General features: G+C 35.2%; 2 protein-coding genes across 8 annotated transcripts in view; one reads left to right on the top strand and one right to left on the bottom strand.

Moving 5' to 3' along the window:
* Positions 1-14231, bottom strand: part of PIGN (phosphatidylinositol glycan anchor biosynthesis class N) — an 85192-nt gene extending 70961 nt beyond the window's left edge. The window contains exons 1-5 of the mRNA XM_006205732.4: positions 14092-14231; positions 11991-12139; positions 2975-3226; positions 1519-1640; positions 937-1035 (exon numbers count right to left, since the gene is read on the bottom strand). Of these exons, the coding sequence (XP_006205794.2) occupies positions 937-1035; positions 1519-1640; positions 2975-3195 (442 nt within the window). The 5' untranslated portion in view covers positions 3196-3226; positions 11991-12139; positions 14092-14231. The remainder of the gene's footprint in view (positions 1-936; positions 1036-1518; positions 1641-2974; positions 3227-11990; positions 12140-14091) is intronic.
* Positions 14232-14484: 253 nt separating this feature from the next.
* The window catches only part of RELCH (RAB11 binding and LisH domain, coiled-coil and HEAT repeat containing), a 107591-nt gene continuing 100144 nt past the window's right edge, over positions 14485-21931 (top strand). For 6 of the 7 annotated variants that reach the window (XR_012065572.1, XR_012065573.1, XR_012065574.1 and 3 more), the window contains exon 1: positions 14485-15243. Coding sequence is in view for 4 of the 7 variants with exons in the window: in XM_006205730.4 (XP_006205792.1) it covers positions 14727-15243 (517 nt within the window). In the remaining 3 variants the exon portion in view is untranslated. The remainder of the gene's footprint in view (positions 15244-21931) is intronic. The other variant, XM_072952028.1, reaches the window with a different exon arrangement.

The following is a 21931-nucleotide window of genomic DNA, read 5'->3' as shown; positions in this document are numbered from 1 at the left end:
CAAAAGCTTAACTGCTTTCCAAAGAAGGGAGCATATAAAAAATGGTAAGCAGTATGAGTTTTCCGACCTGCCCTACATAATAATGTCCTATGAATATTGTACAGAAAATTCTGAATATTTATTTTGCTTTCATGACATATAATAATCTTCAACAATTTCAATTATTACAAATTACACCCATGGCTAAGTGTAATGTTACATCTTTTCATTAGGTGAAATGACCATAATGCTCCCACTTACAAAGCATTTAATGACATAAAATTCAAATGGACTCCAAATGATTTTTTAAAATAATGTAAATGGATTTTCTAATCAAGAGATGTTCTAATGCTTGCAGATTCATGCACAGCAACAAATACAACAAATCCAAATGGCATGATCTTGAATACATGAAAATAGGAGTTATAAATATGAATTTTAACATTTAAATCTTTACACGAACATCTACTAACTTAATGGCAACCTATCAAAGTAAAAAGAAACAGATATCAACACCCTCATCATAATCAGGAGTTAGTATCATAAGAAGCATTTTGCAAAATGTTTCACATGAATTATCTTATTTAATCCCCCAAAACAAACCTATGAGATAGAAATTATTATTATTACCTCATTTTACAAAAAGGAAAACTGAAATTCAGAGAAGTTATCTAACTTGTCCAAAATTAAAAAAGCTGTTAGATATTAGAGCCATATACCATGTCATCGAATCCAAGGTACCAAAAACTGTATAATGTACAACATTTCAAGTACAACTAAGGAAAAAATCAAACTGACATGTCTATCCACTGCAATACCCATCCTTATTTCAGAGCTGTTAAATATGAAAAACATGTATTTCAAAATCAATAAAATATAGTAAGTAATATATTTTAAATTACCATATTGATTTATTACCTATTCAGCATCAGAATTAATATAATCAATGACTCCTACCTTTGGCAAACATAGCCAAGATATCTGCGCTTCCCCAGCTCCATGTGTACTTGGTTTCATTAATAAGAGAATCAAATTCTACAGGATTTTCCTTCCATCCTTCAAGTAATTGAGAAAAAAAAGTAAACAATAACAATAGTAATAATACATGGTGAAGTATTAGTATATAGCCTCTAAAGAAGTATTCTTCAAATAATGACAATGAAGATTAATTTCAGAACAAATGCAAATCTAATAAAAGATTTCATTACATGTATTATACCACAATTCTTTTTTAAAAAGTTTACAACAGATAATTTACTTCTTACTAAAATATGGAATCACGTTCAAACTTTTGAGAGTTAACATCGAGGAAAACCATGGATCCATCCAATCATATTCTTTCAATAGCACAGGATGACAAAAGACTAAAGCTAAATTTTTGAATCAATCCCAGTGTGTGTTTCTGTGAGTTAGACATGCTAAAACACTTGTCAAAAGTATCTCAAATTAGACTTCACTTTATGTTATGATTCAGTGTTAATGAGGCAGTATTTATGCAAAAAAGTTTTCATTAGACCAGATCATCTAAATAGACAATACCTTTGGCAACTGCACTGACATCTTCATAAAACCCTGCTATCAGGGCTACGTGGCCTGGCCGAGACTCAGTTGGCACACGCGTATGCGATATCCCCCAGCTGCCCTCATTCATTATGATGTTCCTAGAAGATATTTCAGACAAATAGTTCACAGACTATGATCAAATGCTCTGTTAAGGCTTTAGGAAAACATTATTACAGAAGGAATGCAATCAAAAGAGTCAGCCAAAATTTAAGAAGGAATCTTTCTGATCCCAGCTGAGCCTAGTCTGAGACCTCTCATCAGTTCGATTCAGCAGCATAAGTGAGCCCAGGTGAAACAAAGAACCACCCAACCACTCCACCGAATCCTAAGATAAAATACATTATTATTGTCTTAAGCCACAAAATATTGAAATGGTTTGTTACATAGGAAATAACTGATATACACAATACTATTTTGTCAGTTTAAATGTTATTAGGTGTGATGATGGTATTACGGTCATGTCAAAGAAAGTCCTTGTTTTTCAGAGATACACATTGAAGTGTTTAGGGGTGAAGTGTCATAATATCTTGCTTTCCAATTATTCAGGAAAAAAATTATTAAAAGTTTAACTGTGTGTGTGTATGTTTGTGTATTGAGAGAGAGAATGCAAATATAAAAAAGTTTAAAATGGTTATATCTAAATCAAGGATATACAGATGTTCATGGTATAATCCTTCTGACTTTTCCATAGTTTAACTTGAGTTTTCATCTCTCCACAACAGCATTAGGAAGGGCTTTTGAGGGGCTTGCCACAAATCAGAAAAAGAACAGTTGATTGCAGGAGCCCCATAAGTTCAAAAAATTAAACATTTCTTTTCAAAGCCAACAGAATTCAAAATTACATTGCATAGTGATATAGACTTGGAAGGGCTTTACATATTTTATAGATGTATTCTGAGTTGAAGTCTTTATTTTCTAGTTAAACACCATTGTAATTGGCAATTCAATAATATTTATGCTTGTCCTTACATATAAATTTAACAGTCTTATTTTATAAAAAAAAAAGCTAATATAGTGAGCTGTAACGCAGGTTTCAGAAATTAGGACAAGTTAGGCCAGCAGCTAAGGTTATTCATTTCAATTCATCTGATTTCAACTTCTACAGGACGAGAAATAACTCATAGAAGGAAATAAACCCGCTGATCTCTAAGACAAAGGCAAATGTACATGTGCCCTATTCTCTTTCTCATCATCCCTCCTCTACCTAACGTGAGGTAAACAGTATTAGGATAGAGGGGAGGGTATAGCTCAGTGATAGAGTGCATGCTTAGCACGCGCAAGGTCCTAGGTTCAATCCCCAGTTCCTCTGTCTAGATAAATAATCCCCAGTACCTCTTTCTAAATAAATAAACCTAGTTACCTTTTCCCCACATTAAAAAAAAAAAAGGATAATATTTTCCAGAGATATCGTCATACCAGTTGAGATGCTTACCTAATAAATGGTGCCCTAGGATTTCCATCTTCACCTAATTCATAAAGTTTATCTGCTCGCAGGCCATCAGCAACAAACAGCACTAATCTTTTTGCTGGGGGAGGCAATGGCGTAAACTGAGGGGTCATTCCATGAACCAAAGGAGATGTAAAATAAATGTCAAAGATGGAGGCGAAGAACATAAAATGTACGAGCAATCCCAAAATAATGTACAGCAGCATATCCAGTGTAACTAATTAATCTTCAGGAAAACTGAAAAGAGGGAACAAAATTAAATTTGGGTAAGCCTTAATGCGATCATATATATTTTCACTTATTTTGATGACTACATATGGACTGAATAAATATTTTAAAGCATTACATAATCCACAACTTAACCTTCATTTATAGTGGTGACAATAAGAATTATTTAATAATGAGATAATACAGAAATAAAATATATGATAAAGTACACTCAAGCAAAAAGAAAAAGTTCAAGTATAACAAGTAATTAGAACCAATAAACTATAATAAATTTAAGCACATACTAAGCTTATAAAAACTAACATAGAATCAAAAAACAAAGAAAGATTTAAATGAGTCAGGGTTCAGTCAAATCATGTAAAAAATAAAAAACATATATATATATATATATATATATATATATATATATATATATATATATATATATATATAAAAAACTCATAGTGCTCTTTGGTTACCCATGGGACAACCATTGATATTCTCAGAATTTACCATTATCTAAATGTGCTTTTTTTTTTTTAATTTTGGTTATCAGCTTAGGAGAGTTCTAGCTTCTTTTGACTGTCACCAAGTTGAACAGACAACATGTATTTTGTCCATACAGTAGAATTATAGGAAGGGGAAAGTAGTTAAATTTTCCATGTTTCAAAAGATTTACATTAGGGAACTCTTAATCTTAGTTCCCTGAACCAATACAAAAAAGCACAGGGTTAAATTCGTTCATTCAGTAAAAACGTTCTATGCACATTTCAAGCGTGTAATTGTGTGCCAGGGTACTACAGGAACCATCAAAATGATACAGTCACAAATATGATGAGCTTACAAATACTTAGGGAATGAAAACTAAGCAATGTAAAACATTTAAATATCATAGTTAAAGTATTCTATTAACTGCCAAAATCAATGAGAGTCCACATGGCAGTGCTTTTCAAGCCAATCTGTAATTTGCTTTTGTTGGTGAATCTCCCCCCAGATTAAAACAACAACAAAATACTTTAACTTGTCCTTCTTGTAATGTAACTGCATTAGTTACACATAGTGATCCTCAGCTGAAAAACACCAAGATGAGTTAATTTAATTACAGATATATCTTATTCTTTCTGGCCTGAAAAATTACATTATGAAAGGAAAGCGTGGCAAAAAACTGAAACACTGGGTAAAAAAAATCTTGCCAAAATCAAGCATATCATAAAATAATAAAATAAAATAGAGCAAATAGTTAAATTATGGGCTACTTTTTTCCTGGGAGACTCGAGAGTCAACTAAATATCAAAGATATTCCACAAATTATTAAAAATCCCTTACTGAGTAGATGTTATTTTGTAATCTAAGGCAACACCCTCAGAATATGTATTCTCCTTTTTCTGATATATATATATTACATATATATATGTGCTTCAACTACACAGCAAACACCATCTTAATAATGGCAATCTGAATATAAAATAGTATCACTGAGGTAAGTCTAGATATATAGAAAAATCACCTATAATTCTACTATCTAAAGAAAAATCTGTTAATAGTTTCTTCTAATTTTTATCCCTTCTACATTTTCACAGAGGCTCACAATTTTATTTAGATTTTTTTCCTTTATTACACATTAACATTTCCCATTAAAAAAAAACCCACCCCAGCTTTTCCTACACATCATTTACTATTACCACACTCTCTTCTATCTCATCTTAAATTTCCTGATTACCCCCATATTGTTAAGCACTGAGGGTTTTTGCAAGTTTTCATTATTATAAGTGTCAATGTGATTAATCTAAATTTATATGTAATTTTATGTAAACTTTTCAGACACTTCACATTATATGCTTAAGATACTTGTAAGTACAATCACTGAATCAAAGGCTATGCACATCTTTAAGGCTCCTAATATACTACATATGGAAACAAGTTTTTCAGTTGAATACTAATTCTGCTAATGATAAATTAACTTAGACACTTGAAATACATTTTTCTCTTGTTTATCTCACAAGCCCTCCTCAAGAAAAAGCCACCACTTCAAATACACACAGTATAACAAACTACATTTGAAGAATTAAAAAGGAGACATTGAACAGAATATTCTAAACGTCAAGATTTCAAACATAGAAATTATCATTAATATCAGTGTTTCATGAGAGGCGGGTATGGTCGGCTTTGTCAGATACACTCAAAGACTGGAGTAAGAGCAGGGCAGCAAAGAGTGATTCTGCGGCTGTTAGTTCTTGTTAACCTTACTGAGAAAGTTCAACAGAGTAGTGGGAGGTAAGCCCCATTAAAGTGCTCCTTTGAAAGTGAATGGGAAGCAGAGGGAAGAATACAGCTCTCTGGGAGAATGCTAACTCCCAGAGGGAAAGTTCTTTCCTTAAACGAAAATTGATGTAGGGCCAATAAAGGCTTTTCCTTGGCTAGGAAATACTAGATTTATGTTCTGAAGAATGACAGAATAGAGAAAGAAATGAATGCTGCAGCAGAAAGCTGGAGTAACTGCAGGAGTTAAAAATCTTTGTGAAAGCAAGAAGAGCTGGAACCTGGAGCACAGCAGAGAAGCTGGCCCACGCCTGGTGTGCCTGCGACCTCCTGCCTCGGGCACTAGAAGTCTTGCATCCAGGGAAACTTCACAGTTCCTTACAAACTACCTCTGGGCTCTTTAGTTGGCTCTTCCCATAGCAGGCTTCTCACCTTTCATACCATCTTCTCAAAAGTAGGCTCCTCAAGGTTTCTCTACCACCCAGAAGTAGACTCCTCCCTATCATTTCCCTTGATTTAAACAATCATATATTCTGTATCTGTTGTTGAAATGGCACCTATTTAAACATTTTTCAATCAACTTTATTAAAGTATAACTTATAGACAAAAATGGACATTTTGTTTCATTAGTTTTGAGAAATATATGCACTCACATAACCAACCACCTCAGAATCAAGATATAGAATATTTTTATCATTCCAAGAAGTTCCCCCATGTCCCTCTTCAGTCAATCCCTGTCCCCATAGCTCTGACCATAAGCAATCACTGCCTTCTGTGATTCAAGATTAATTTTTAGCATTCTAGATTGTCACTGAAATGGAATCATGCGGTATGTACTTTATTGTATCCACTTACATTCAGTGTAACATTTTTGAGATTCATGCATGTTTGTGATTTAGTTGTTTGTTCCCTTTTAAAACTGAGAAGGACCTATCGTATGGCAGTACAACAAGTTGTTCATATTAACCTCTTGATGGATATGTGAATTGTTTCCAGTTCTTGGCTATTATAAATAAAGCTTCTGTGAACAGTAAAGGTACAAGACTTTGCGTATATATGCTTTTAATTTCTCTTGAATAAATATGCAGAATTGGAATTGCTGGGTTAAATGGTAAGCAGATGTTTAAATGTGTAAAAAGAACTGCCCAAATTTTTCCAAACTGTTTAACACACCTAAAAGTAATGTCTTTTGTTAAGTGTTTTTAAAACTTTATTTTACTGACAATCTATAATTTTGCTATAAATGCCATTTGATTTAACTTGGCTTTTATTGTAAGTATAATGTGCTTTATAATTGTTAATACACTGCATACAGTGTTTCTCCCACTGTAAGTGTACCCAGTTATAATACTTGCTACTATTGACTGAATGCCTAACTCTGCATTAGATCCTGGGCTTGAGGACTTCACTTACATTATTTGCTCTAATCCCCAGAATTTGCCTTGTAAATGAAGTATGAGAATCCCCATTTTCACAGGAGGGGACTGACTGTCATGGGGACTAAGTGATGCTCCAAAGACCACATGGGGGAAAGAGCGGAGATCTGAAACCAGAGTCACATCACTGGAGAGCTCAAGCTTTTTTGAACACGTTTTCAGATGATCAGTATGTCCAGACCTGATCTCAGTTATGTTTCCTTGAGAGACAGGATGGCCTAATGGTAGAGTGCATACTCTAGCAGTTCACTGCCAGGATTCAAATCCTGCCTTTTCTGCATACCAGAAGTATTAGTGCAGGCAGGTTATTTAACTTCTTGGCACCTAAGTTTCCTCATCAGTAAAATGGAGATAATAATGGTACCTACCACCTTGGGTTGCTATTACAATTGAGTTGATAGGTGTAAAATAAATTTGCAGAAGAGTGCCTACCACATAGTCAGTGGTATTAAGTATTAGCTGTTATTATTATTATTATTATTGATGTACATGAAGTTGAATTCATCGTGTGAGAAAAATTTGGTGGCCCTTCTTGTTGGGGTTTAAAAATCTAATCTAATGGATCTAAACTTCTTGATTAGAGAATCAAATCCCAAACTCTGTTTTATACCAAAGCATCAACTTAAGCATTGTACAGTGACTAGCATAACTGACATCATCTTGGGCACGTACAAGTCCTACTGTCATTCCACTGACCCTCCCTACTGTGTGGTCAGTTGCTTTTCTGTCATCAAGGGCTCAGTATTTAATAGACACTGTTTAATAATCATAGGATCCGGTGGCTTATATGCTCTGTTAACCTCCAAACAAGGATGAAGACCTTCGATGACATATTCCTGGAGCCAGTGAGACCAGCCATCCATTCATAAATCTTGACTTAGGAAAGCACTTCCTGTTTCCAAGCACTACCCATGTACACTAGGTAATTATATAACTGGCTCCTCGGCAGTACACAGTGCAGCTGTAAATGCCTCCAGGTCTGTGTCTACCAAATCCCATCCTGTGAGTAAGTTACCCTGTAGTAAACTGATCCATTGTATCACCCTTTATGTACCTCTAGTGGGACTGTGGTGGTAACCTACTGTGATTTTAATTCACATTTCCCTGATGACTAATAATGTTGAGCAACTTTTCATATGTTTAATGGACTTTTTTTATCCTCTTTTTTTTTCTTTTCATTTTTTAACAGTGTTTTTCAAAGAATGGTACTTTTAAATTTTGATTAAGTTCAATTAATTTTTCTTTTGGCTGTTGTATTTCATCTCTCATCTAAGGAATTTCTGTGATAGCATTTCTTTGTATAGGTTTTTAGTACTTTTTTATTTGAAAATAATTTCAAACTTAGAGAAAGTTGCAACATTTTTCTCACTTGCTTTATCATTTTCTCTCTCTTGCCTTTCCGGTCCCTGCCTCATCTCTTTAACTTACCTCTTCTGTGTGTGTGTATGTGTATGTAGCGTGTGTGTGTGTGTAGTGTGTGTGTGTGTGTGTGTGTGTGTGTGTGTGTGTGTGTGTAAAACCACTTAATATTGTTTCTGAACCATCTGAAGGTTAAGGTACATACACTATTCTCTTTATGCTTAGTGTTTATTTCCTAAGAATAGCGATACTCCCTTACATACCTACAGCAGACTTACCACCTTCAGCAAACTGAATATCAGTGTTTTATCTACCATCTATACTCCAAATTTTTGAAGTGCTCCAATAATGTTCTTCATAGCATTTTTGTAGCTTTATTGAGACATAATTGGCCTATAAAAAGCTGTACATGTTTAAAGTGTATAATGATTACAGTCAAATCAGTGAACGTACCCATAACCCTCAAGTTTTCTCATGTCTCTGTGAGCCATCGTAAGGGTATTTCATTTTTTGATATTATTGTAAGTGGTAGTTTTAATTTCGATTCCCCCTTGTTAGTTCTTAAATTACCACTGATTTTGTTATATACACTTTGTATCCTGCAATATGGAAAAGTTGTAATAGTAGCTTTTATGTAGATGTGTTTTGATTTTCTAAAGACATAATTACATCACCTGTGAATAAAAGACTTCTTCATCGTCAATCTCTACATTTCTTATGTGTCATGCTTGTTGTACTGTCTAGGACTTCCAGTGGGATGTTGAATAAAAGTGGTAACAACAGAAATTCTTGTCTTGTTTCCAATCGTAGGGTGAAAGTTGTCAGTTTTTCAGGTTTTTGTAGATTTCCTTTCTTAAGTTAAAGAAGGTCCTTTTTACTCCCTATACGCTAGGAGTTTTAAACCATGAATGGATATTGGATTTTGTCAAATGCTTTCATTGCATCTACTGAGATGATCATGATCATGTGTTTTTTCTTAGTCTCCCAATGTGGTGACTTACACTGAATTTCAAATGTTAAACAAAGCTTGCATTCCCAGAATAAAGCCTACTTAGAATATTATCCTTTCTATATACTATTGGATTTTATTTGCTAAAATATTGTTTAGCATTTTAAAGTAATATTTATTAGAGACATTAGCCTATAATTTTCTTTTTTTTTGTAATGTCTTTGTCTAGTTTTGGTATCAGACAATGCACTGGGAAGTGTTGCTACCTCTTCTATTTTTTGGAAGAGTTTGTGTAGAATTTGTATTATTTCTTTCTTTATTGTATAACAATTCAATGAAACCATTGGCTTGGAGTTTTCCTTGTGGTAAGATTTTTAACTAAATTTAATTTCTTCATATAGACAGAGATATTCAGATTATTTACAACTTGCTGAGTGAGTTTTGGTAGTTTTATCTTTTAAGTAGTTTGTCCACTTGTCCACTTCACCCAAATTGTCAAATGCATTGTTTTAAAATTATTCATAATATTTTATTCACTTATAATCCTTTTTTCCATCCTCTAGTTCAGGACCCTGTCTATCAGGCATCATATTTAGTTATCCACAGTAAGTCATTTTTCCAGTACTTAATTCATTTCAGTTAGATCTTGAACTCCCTTCATAACTGAAGTACATATGGTATACATCTAGATGTACAGAAGCTAACAATGATTTAAGTATCTCCTCTTTACAACGGAAACCTCAATACTCTCCTTATCATGCTTATAAATAAGCAAACATCTATATCATTTCTCACTTTTATTTGCATTTACAAATAACTCCCTGGACTTAACGTTCTCTCTTTTCCCTATTGCTATTACACAACTTTTCTGTATAAAGTATCAAAGTCTCGTGTGAAAGGATAATATAAATTTTCCACTACTCAAAAGCTTATTGAAGTAGTGAAACATTTTATTTGAGACCTTGAAGCTGTAAAAGCCAAAGTAAAAATCTAGCTCTGTTATATAGTAACAGTGGAATTCTAGTCAAGTCCCTCTCTTAGTTTACTTATCCATAAAAAAGGGCACCGTCAGCCCTATTCCATAATAGGGTATTGTGAGAAGTAAAGAGACACAGAACCATATAAACGTAAAGTATTAGCAATACTGTAAACCACCAGATGGTGAAGCAACTCAACTTTCATTTTTAAATCAAACTCTAAATAGGTGAGTTTACATTATTTTGAAAGAAAGCAATAGAAAAATAAAAGATATAGTTTCCTGCCAAATTGTGAATGAAGATTGAGACTTATTGTCAATCCCCAAAATATAAAAAAATTCCATAAATAAAAAGGAATTTGATAACTCTATTTAAGCATTTATTAGGATACAGTCTACAAAATTTTTTAAAGGCAACTTGCTATTCTGGATGGGCTTGAAAGTCAGGCCTTTAGCAGATTCTGGCCTTAGATAAACTGAACTTCAGATTTGTCACCTATAAAATGCAGATAATACCAACGAACTACAAAGGTGGTTGTGAGGATTGGAATGAATTTATGTCATATACCTGGCCCAATGCTTGGCACTCAGGATATGGTAACACTTCAGTTGCTTCACTAGGATAAATTAAACATTATACAACAAGGATAGTCATAATTTTCACTAAATTCTGCCAACTGAACCTCCTAATTAATTTTCTCACTCCCTCCTCCTCTGCAACAGGAATATATGGAAGAGGCAACAAATAAGCTAAAAAGCTAAAAAGCTTCCCGTAATTTCTCCCTTGAAACCCTCCAAACCAGAAGCCAAAACCTTTCCTTCAGTTTATAATTATACAGCTCTGTCTTTGACTGTTTGTATTAATGTTTGTCTCTATCACTTAACCCTGTTTCCATGTCAGCAAGACGGGGCTTCTCCAGCACTCATCACAATCCTAGGCACTTAGTAAGGACTCAAATGTTTGCTGAATAAATTAATTAGATTATCATTTCAAAGGTATATGTAATATGTACTATAGCCACTGGAGGGTGCCTTGCTTTTCTATTTATTTCTCCAGAACATACAGATGAACTGTGAAGATTTAGGATACTTAAAAACAACAACTTTTACATTTAAGTCGTTTACTACAAATAAAACCACAGTGATTCCAAAATAACATCCTTCACATACTACTTATTTTATTATTGCCAAGCACATGTAATTAAGCAATATTATTACTTAATATTTCTCTTTTAAGAGATCACTTTTTATTCAGATTCAGTGAAAATGAAAACTTTGTCATATGGAAACCTCCAAAACAAATAACTATTAAAAATTTTTAAATATACATAACCATGTACTAACAAAAGTTATTTAGCCTATTCTTGTGAGATGTTTATCACACACTGAAAAACAATGTCAAAAAATTAGAGTGTATAAAAATATATTGAAAAATTAGATATTTATAAAAACCTTAAATAAACCAAAAACTTGCATTTAAAATATTACTTGTGGCTATTTTAAAGCTAGTAAAGCAAAAAAATAATTTTTTAAACACTACAATGACTGAAGTTCTTGAAAAAGAGCAATCTTTTACATTTTCATCACTAAGATACAAACTTCAATGACTGTTCTGATTGTGTGATGAAATATTAGCTGTAAAGATCTAGATTAATGCAAATCTTGTTAAGTAGAAAGAAAATTTCCTAAGAATATTAATAGCAAGTTATTATAAGTAGAGATGAGCAATTAAGAATATTCTAGTATGTGCTACTTCTTAAACATTTTAAGTTGATAATTAAACCTCTATGTATTGTGGAAAAGAAAAATACTTACTGAGAAGACTGGCCAGTTGATTTGTGAAGGGCTTGGAAGGTCACATAAACAAGTCCATAATTATAGGATATGAAGTCCAACCAGGAAACTATAGACGTGTTACAGCAAGTCAATCATGGAAGAACTTCCATATCCAATTTCTTACAACTCTGAGGAAACATATTTTAAACCTGTTTTCAACTTTCACTTTAGAAATAAGATCCTAAATTAGTTACCTATGGGGCCTGTTCACTTAATTGGTTTTTCTGGCTGTAGCTACTCAATGACCGACATTGGGTTTGTTTGCTTTATTTTTAAAAACCTATCAAATATTCTGAATATATACTAATATTAGATGTTAATTGATAACCGACTATAATGACAATATTTATTGTGTTCTAGGTACCAGGCACCGTGACAAGCACATTCCTAATTCTGTGTACTTTCAGTACCCCCTTGACAGGTGAGGCAGAGATAAGATAAGTAATTTTTTAAAGTCTCACACCAAATAATTGGCAGAACTGGGGTATGAACTTTAGGCTCATCAACCTAATAAGCACAATCCTCTAAGGGAAGATCCTAAGTACAAGGACACTAAATACAAAAGATTTCTAAAATTCCCCTTTACAGAGATAGAAATATTGCATAAAAACAGTCCATTTCTAAGCATGCCCTTTCCATGTCATTCTCTAATCCCTCCCATTCCTCCATTCCAGAAATTGGTCCCATTTTTAATTTCTCCAGCAAACTCAATTACAATAAGGATCAGCAATTCTTTTTCCTAAGAAATAAATAACAGGACACAGCCTTGGCTATTTTGATACTCTTTTCCTAAGATCCAGGATTTTTTTTCATACTTTTCTTCAATATACGGCATACACACACACAAAATTTAGGATTCAAACATTAGGAGCTAATAATGTTCTGTAAAAAACATTTTGAATTCTTAGTATGAGCAACGTCAAAAAAAATCTACCAAGAACAAAACAAAAAACCTAAAGCCACATTCAAATGAAAATTTTAGTATACTGAGCCTAGGTAAACTGAAATTAAAGCCTACATTTAACTGTTGGCATACACTTACATGTAAACCAATAACCTGACCAAGGGTTATATAAGAATGCTCTATTTTTATTTTTCCACAGAGCTAAAGGAGATACTTTACTGCTTCAAAGTAATATAACTGACCTGATAGCATAATTATTGCTACCACTATTTTGGTGCTTAAAAGAAGCTATGAACAAAGAAATCTAAAACCTGCAGAAGTGGCAATTTATGCGTGAAGAAAACAGAAGCTCTTAGGAACGGCATTTTAATACTATTGACTAGAAACTAACATCCTCTTTGCCACTTCCAGTTGTAATCAAGGAATGACAAAACAACATAAAAGATAATCGTTGAACTTCCGAACTTAGTATACTGCGCTAACCTGTGATAAAGCATATCAAAACTGTCCAAAGCATCCACGTTTTAAAATAATTAAGTTCTACAGTCAGTACCTTGAGTCCAACCTAAATGGACAAGTTAGAAAAGTTTCAAGGCATAGTGGAGAAAGAATGGCTTTGGACATAAAAATGATTTCAGTTCCTTTGAATAGTTATCGGTGGTGTTGAGTTGACTGGGTCACTGAATGTCTCGAGGCTGAGTTTTCTTCTCTCTCCACTGAAGGGCTGCATTTGATATTTTGAAGGGTCCCCTTTGTGCAAGTTGTGTATTAAATCCTTAATGCTTACTGAGTTGCTAGTCGAGGCTATCAGAGTATTCCTACGTCCAAGTAAAACCCCAACCTCTTTGTTCACTTTCCATTTACTCTCTCCATCTTTCACACCCTACCCCACCCCATCTCGCCCCGCCCTTTCTACTACTAAGTCGGTGGCGAAAAGGCGCTCTCCCAGGCCTCCAGGGCAAGCAGGCACTTGGCTGGGAAGGCAAGGAAGAGAAAGCAAGCCACATTCTGACTAGTGCCCTAAGCACCTGCTACACGTGCAGAGAAAATGTCACCAGTCGGCAGCATACAGCAAGAAAAAGTGAAGCGTGCTAAGGTAAAGTGAAGCAGAGCGTCAGCGGCATGAGACCAGTTTGGAGGCCACCGCATCCCTCCGCACTAGTCCCCGGACTTTACCTGGGCCTATCAGGTGAGGCCGGATCTCAGGAATGAGGCCTCCTCAGCGTGAAGGCGGGACCCAGCTCTAGGGCAGAGCTCCCTTCTGCCCACGAAGGACAGCCAAAAGAATGCTCCTAAGCCACCGTCATAATCACCCCTCAATCGCGTAACGCCCCTGATTCTTACCTGGCCAGCAGCTGGTCTCGCGAGAAGTCTTGGGTCAGTCCTCCGTAACACCAGTCCCCGCCCCCAACCTTCTTTGGCCAATCAAATGGGCAGGGGGCGGTGTCTTGCCTTTGAGCGAGGAGCAGGGCCCTCAATCTTCGCACACTGGTGTGCAGAATTGGCGGGGCGGGGGCGGGGCGGGGCGGGGGAGGGGAGAGGGGCAGGGCACGCTCTATTTCTCGCGAGACTGTGGACCAGGAAGACGCCTGCAGAGCCGGGCTGCTGGTGCAGCTGCGGCTGAGGCAGCGGGTTCAGCCGCGTCCGGACTGTTTGTCTCGGAGTCTGGGGCCTGGTCTCCAAGTGAGGAGGCGGGACGTGGCCAGGCCGGGGCTTTGGAGGTGCACAGTGCCCATTGAGGCTTAGCGGGGATTCAAGCTGCGGCCTGTCAGAGCCAGACAGGGAGGCGCCCACACTCCTGACAGTATAAGATGGCGGCGATGGCGCCTGGAGGTGGCGGCGGCGGCGTGAATCCTTTCCTCAGCGATTCGGATGAGGACGACGACGAGGTTTCAGCGACCGAGGAGCGGCGGGCAGGGCTTCGGCTCGGTTCCGGGGGCGGTCTAGATCCTGGCTCTGCGGACTCGCTATCGCCCCAGGATCCCGTGGCCTTAGGGAGCAGTGCACGACCAGGGCTCCCTGGGGAGGCGGCGGCGGCGATGTCACTGGGGGGCACCGGGGAGACCCCGGCGCGATTGTCAATCGATGCGATCGCGGCTCAGCTGTTGCGCGATCAATACTTACTGACCGCCCTGGAGCTGCACACCGAGCTGTTAGAGAGCGGCCGCGAGCTGCCTCGGCTGCGTGACTACTTCTCCAATCCTGGCAACTTCGAGAGGCAGAGTGGGACCCCGCCGGGGATGGGGGCACCTGGGATCCCTGGAGCAGTCGGCGTTGGAGGCGCAGGAGGTCGAGAACCAAGTACGACGTCGGGTGGGGGACAGCTCAGTAAGTGAATGCAGCCTGTCACTCCGGCAGGACTGTTTGGGTTGTAAGAAGTTATTGTGGGGGAAGGGGTACTTCTGGGTAGGTACTGGGCGGGTATTAGGAACGTTTCAGAGAGGGTAAGTTGGGGCGGGGGGTGGGGGTGGTCTTTTGCGGCAGAAGCAAAAGGATCTGGCAGTGAGTGTTTTCTCCTTGCCTGCCTCCAACTCTTGGCTGGACTTGGCATCTGCTCCTGGCTCTCCTATTGGTATCTATCTATTCAATATCCAGAGTTTCTAGTTCACTGGCTATTACGTGACTCCAAAAGGACTCCCTTGCAACCTGGTTTATCGCTTTAATCATTTTTCCATTTTCGACACACTCAAATCACCACTACAAGGAACCTATGTCTCTTAAATTGTTCGCAGTAATTATTTGACTCAAAGAGAGAAAAGAATAGGAAATGTTCCTCTCTCTGCAAAGTCTGATCCACTTTAAGACACTGCTTTTGAGATGACTTGCTCACTCAAAAATTGGCTTTTCTGCTGCATAAAATTTGTTTTTGTTTAAGTGAACTCAATGTAATTCACTTTCGGTTACCTTAATTCAGTAGATTTCCAGAATTATAGGAAGTCTAAGGAACCGGACAGGCAGGTTCTACCTGCAGGGTAGCTTGTGGTCCCACCACCTCACAGGCTTTTTTCTCTGCATAGGTTAGAAAGTTTCTTTTTTACCTAGTTATAATCATTTCCAGCAGTATAGAGTAATCGTTTACCTCATTCATCATATATTTGTAAGTATTTTTTATGGCTCTAAAATGTATTATCAAGCATGTATACTGGGCTCCCAGTATCCACCTTTTGAAAGACATCTTCGATTACCCGTGGTAATAAGATGTTTTAGTGTGTTATGTGAGGCCAACTGGAATTTACTAACGAATGTTAAATATACAATTTAAAAATTGTAGCCTAATTGATTATTTTTTGTCTATACTTTTGAATGGTGCCAGAGACTTCTGTTGCCTAGCTTAGATGTAGTGAACATGCAAAGAGTGCATTTTCCAATCAAGGTAAATTATAAGCAGATTTCTCTTGAATATGGAATTTTCTCAGCAGGTGTAATTTGCTTAATATTATGGGATAATCTTCCTTTTTAGGTAAAGATGTTTTCATGCTAACCTTTAAGACTATAAAGTGTAACAAAGAGCAGAGTCACAAAATTGTTAGGTAGTTGGGCATGTTTTGTTTGCTTTAAGATTCCTGAACTAATAATGATTTTTACCTGATAAGCTAATAAGCCCTTAGTACTTCCTCAAGACCCAGATCAGATGTCATCTTTGTAAGTGTTTCCCACACTCCCCAGGCTTAGCTGTTTGATTCTTTCATTGTACTACTTTCAAACCTCAGCCATAGCCTCTAACTCCAATGAATCTGATTTGCTAACAGTATCATTTTTCTCCACTAGATAGTCAATTCTTGAGGGACATCTTCATATTCCTCACACTTTGTACAGTTCCTGGCCTGTTGTTGAACAGAACTAAATTGCATCTGTTATGTTTTTCTAATGTGCTAATGAAATGAATTATTCCTTACTTCATAACCTGTTTAAAAGAATTTCTGAATCTTTTTAGCCTACCTTATTGTGGCTTGACATCACTGTTTTGTGAAAATTTCTCTTAAAAACTTTTTGTATAGTAATAGTTATATTTGTAATTTAGACTCTTTAAATATTATAGCAGTGTTTTAGAGTAATGCTTTTGCATTACACGTTTTTATAGTTTCTTTAAATAATTTCAGTCCTGTGATAAAAAATCACAATTTAAGTATAATCAAATATCCATATGTACTTATACTTCTCTATTATTTGGAGTTGTTTTAGGTATAACTTAAAAATATATTATTATGTAATATATATATCATATGTATTTCATATAATATATTTTCAAGTTACTATAAAACAAATGAGCAGTGGGAAAAAAATCAAAATTATCCATAATCCAACCAGTGGTATTTGCCTTTTCTGTGTTTTCTATGCATGTATTTTAAAAAGCAAAATTTGGACTAAATTATTTTATACAGCTTTATATTATTTGATAGGCACTATAATTTTTACCATTAACTTTGAAGTAAAATTACATACAATAAAATGCACCCATTTCAAGTGTACAGTGTAATGAGTTTTGGAAAACTAACATCTACCACAAATAAAATATAGAACATTTTTATTGTCCCAGAGCGCCTTCATTTTCCTTTGCATTCAGTATCCCTAGACCGTCACTAATCACCATAGAACAGGATTTTCCAATCTGGGCCTGGGCACTGTTGAGCTCTTGGGCCTGATAATTCTTTGTTGTGGCTACTGCCCTGTGCCTTCTAGAATGTTTAACAGCATCTCGGCCTCTCTGTACAGTAGATACCAGTAGCAGCCACCCCGACCCCATCCCCCAAGTTATGACAGTTAAAAACTGTCTCCAGAATTTTCCAAGGAAGAGGAGGGCATTACTTCCCCAATTGAGAACCACTTCTATAGACAAGTTTTGCCTTTTTAAAAATTTAATATAAATGCATTTGCAGAGCATGTAGCCTTTCCTACATTCCTTTTTTGGTTTATTCATCTGATGTTAGACATTTGTATTTTTTCCCAGTTTTGGCTTATATTTATAAAGCTTCCCTGAACATGCTTATACAAATTTTGCATGGATATATGTTTTCATTTCTTTTGGGTAGTACCTAGGAATAGAATTGCTGGGTCATATAATCAGTACATATTTAAATTTATAAGAAACTGTCAAAGCTTTTTCAGAAGTAGTTGTTTCATTTAAAATTTCCATTATTAGTGTATGAGAGTTTCAGTTTCTGTACATCCCCCAAATACTTGGTATTTTCAGACTTTTTATTTAATTCTAGTGAGAGTGTTGTGGTATCGCGTTGTGAGATTTCTCGAGGACTAGTGATGCTGAATTCTTCTGAGCTTTTTGCCATTAGGATGTGTATGTGTGTTGCCATTAGTGTATCTTTTGTGAAACTTCTGTTCATATCTTTTTATTGAGTTGTAGTTCTTTATATATTGTGAATCCAAGTCCTGTATCAAAGAGGTGTTTTGCAAATTTTTTCTCCTAGTATGGTTTGCCTTTTCATTTTTTAATGGTGTGTCATATGAACAGAGATTTTTAATTTCATCAAATACTGGATGAATCAGGTTTTTCTTCTTAATGATTTGTACTCTTTTTGTCCTAAATAAGAAATATTTGCCTGTTTTAAGGTTGTAAAAATTTTCTCCTATATTTTCTTCTAGAAGTTTTATTTATAATTTTAACTTTTAAATTCAGGACTGTGATGGCAGGACTGCATTTTAATAAAGGTATCATAAAAAGAAATATTTCTTAAATATTCCTCTTATAAGTTTGCAGACATTCATAGCACAAACTTTAGTATAGTTTAAATGCAAATGCATTGTATATGTCAAAATATCAATGCATTTAAATATCTTAACAGTGTCAGAAAATAGATAAAAGCTAAAGTAAGTCTGTAAAACTGTGGTTAGTACCATGTTTTGAAGATTTTTGACTAAGCTCCTGAACACACAAATGATGTTTTAGGGATTCTAAGGATGAATCTTTCTCTGGGACCCGACTACTGCCTGTTTTAAAGGTCCTTTATATTCAATTCAATTGTTGCTAATTTGGGTATGACTTTATGATACTCAATAAGTATTTTTGGTTGATAAAACAACATAAAGATTGATAGTATGGATTATCTAAAACATTACATTATTTTTATTTGTTTTTATGTATTTTTGATTGACGTGTGTCTGATCTGAAAATTCATAATACCTCAAAATAATAAATATTATAATCAAAAGTAGTTTTCTTTATTTAATGATGTCCAAAAACAATTTAATTTTGCAAGATTTACTGAATTGTTTACCTAAAAGTCTGTTGGACCTAGTTTAATACTAATATAGTGGTCTTTTTAAAATAGTTTAAGGAGGCTTCATGCTATATTTCATCTTTTTTTCTTAACTAGTGGAATAATCCATATTTATAAAATATTCAAATATCAAAAGAATTATAGCTTTATAAATTTGATATTTTCAGTAGAAGAATTTCTATTAACTGAATAAAATGAGTTCTAAGGAAGTCTTGATTTTTGATAAATTGTTTTAACACTGTTGCAGTGTTCAGGCTAGATCTACTTGATAAACTAATTTGATCTTACATTTAATATTACTTGCTGAATACATGTTATTTGTATATTTTTCTCCTGTACTTTTGCCAGTTGAGCCAGTTTGGTAATTGTTTTGCTTTCTATTTAGACTGCAAGACAAAAGTTGTACCAATGCCATTGATTAACACTGAGCAGATTATAGTATTTTAGCTAGAGGATTGCTGGTTCCACCCTAAGTGTTAGAGCTATAATCAAAATTGAACTCTAATTGTTTAGGATGAGCCTGTTCTTTGTGCAGTAGAGACAGTAGGTGGTCTCATGGGGAGAACAAGTAACTTACCCCTTTCAGTAATGAACTTCTTTTATTCTGTATTTATCATGCCTTCAGAGTTTTATAAGGCAACTTATCAGGAGGCAGTCATTTCTGATTAAATTTAATAATTTTACTTGTGAGCCTACAGATTTCTTGAGTCATCGTTCTCCTTTTTAAAATTTTCTATTATCTTACCTATCTTTTCTCAGAACTTTCAAAGAGTACATACCTCACTGTGCTCAGTATTCCTTGCCTAGTATTACCAAATGCTGAGATGTCATGATTACAATCTCCCAAAGTTCCCATCTCTTCTACTTTACAAAGTAGTTCCCCCCCTTAGATTGGAATTGGGTTTAGTGCTTCCTCTGGCTGCTAACAAGAAAATGTCAACAGAATATTTCTAAAGTTTATTCAGTTCACTGCTTTTGGCCGAATAAGACTTTCCACTATTATCTGGATCATATACATTCCTAAATTTATCTCTTGCATGACTGTCTTTTTTTTTTTTTTTTTTTGCCTATGCCTTTCAGTAGCTTCGAACTTATTAATTCTTGTGGAAATGTAGTCAGATGTTTTCATTGCTTTAAACAGTGATTTGAGTATAGTTAGTATTAAATATTTTACATTGATTAATACATTTATTAAATTGTGTGATCAACTAAGGATTGTAGGGATCCAAAAGAAGTTTAGTGCATGTCCTTGAGTTTATGTTCTTGATGGAGAGGCAAGACTAACACATGAAAGACCTATAGAGTAGTCCTCTCTGGTACAGGTAATAGTGTAGACATTTAGTTATGGAAAAATCATTGTTGATTGTGATCCTAATGAAATGGCTCTTCTGGAGAAAGTAAAATTTTAATTTGATGCTCAAGGATGGGTGAAATTTTGAATAAGTAGTAACTTTATTATTTGGCCATATTTAGACTCTTCATCCTGAGTGAGGAAAAGGAAGTGAGGGTAAAAAGAAGATATTATTTATTTTATATTCTGCCTTGTTTAAAACATTGTCTCAGAACATGCTTACCATTATCTGGCTCACCAATTAATAAAAGGGTTGCATTTGGGTTTTTTTGTGTGAAAATACAGTATGACTTTCAGACCATTGTGGTACACAGTTTAAAAGGAAATGAGATAGGGGTATTAATCAGGGAAAACAGACCTTATTGCTGTCAAAAATTTAAATTACACTTTCTGCTTTTTCAAACAAGAAAGTTAGAGATGATGTTCAGAGTGAGTATTTGTTTGCTTGGGGAAAAAAACCTTCCAGAATTGATGTAATTTTCGTTTCGTATAGTATTTTTAGGTCAAAAACTGAAATTGGTTACTTTGTTTTTATATAGTGGCTTTTAACTGTGTCCACTCCTTAACTCCCCTGGTTTTAGAATGATTGACTGAAAAAGAATACTTACCTTGATCTAAAAATACAGCCTATTTATATTTAAGTTACAAATATTGGTTGAGAAAGGTCTTAAATATTAATAGCCTATTTTTTTCTTTTAGGTAGTTGTTTTTATTGGCTTCTTCCTATAAGTGCTGTGAGATTTGATGATAAAATGTGGTTTCTAAATTATTTATACTAAAAGCATACTTGGTAGTTGAGTAAGTGGTATTTAGCTATTTGGTCATGTTTTGAATGCAGTGCCTCTTTGGTTGACTTTTTGGGGGAATTTGCATTAGTTTAGGATTGCTCTACTTTAACTCCCTCATGTGAGTGTTTGTTTCAATAGTACAGTTAATTTTTTTTGAGATCTAATTGACATATGACATTAGTTTTAGGTGTCCAACATAATGATTTGATGTATGTCTGTATTGTGAAATGATTACCACAATGAGATTAGTTAGCTTCCATCACCACACATAGCTAGGGTTTTTTTTCCTCTGTAATGAGAACTTTTAAGATCTACTCTCTGAGCAACTTTCAAATCCATAATACTGTATTGTCAACTGTGGTCACCATGCTGTACCTTCCATGTCCAGCCCTTATTTATCTTATAAATAGAAGTTTGTACCTGCAATTAATTTGTAAGGTGATTGCTGGCCCCATTTCACTGGATCATGGGACACTGATGATTCTAATTACACGTATGCATATAATTTCTACAAACTAAGGAAATCTGCACAGGAAAATCTGAACAAGTTGAGTGTAAATTGTTCACTTTAAAAATAGACTCTTCAGATTTCTGAGAAATGAATACCTGATATAACTGAATTCAGCAATGGTATTTACTAAGAT

This window comes from Vicugna pacos, chromosome 30 (genome assembly GCF_048564905.1).
Source record: "Vicugna pacos chromosome 30, VicPac4, whole genome shotgun sequence".
Classification (NCBI taxonomy): domain Eukaryota; kingdom Metazoa; phylum Chordata; class Mammalia; order Artiodactyla; family Camelidae; genus Vicugna; species Vicugna pacos.
The sequence above is the reverse complement of the archived record's forward strand: the minus strand, read 5'-3'. Positions and strand labels throughout refer to the sequence as shown.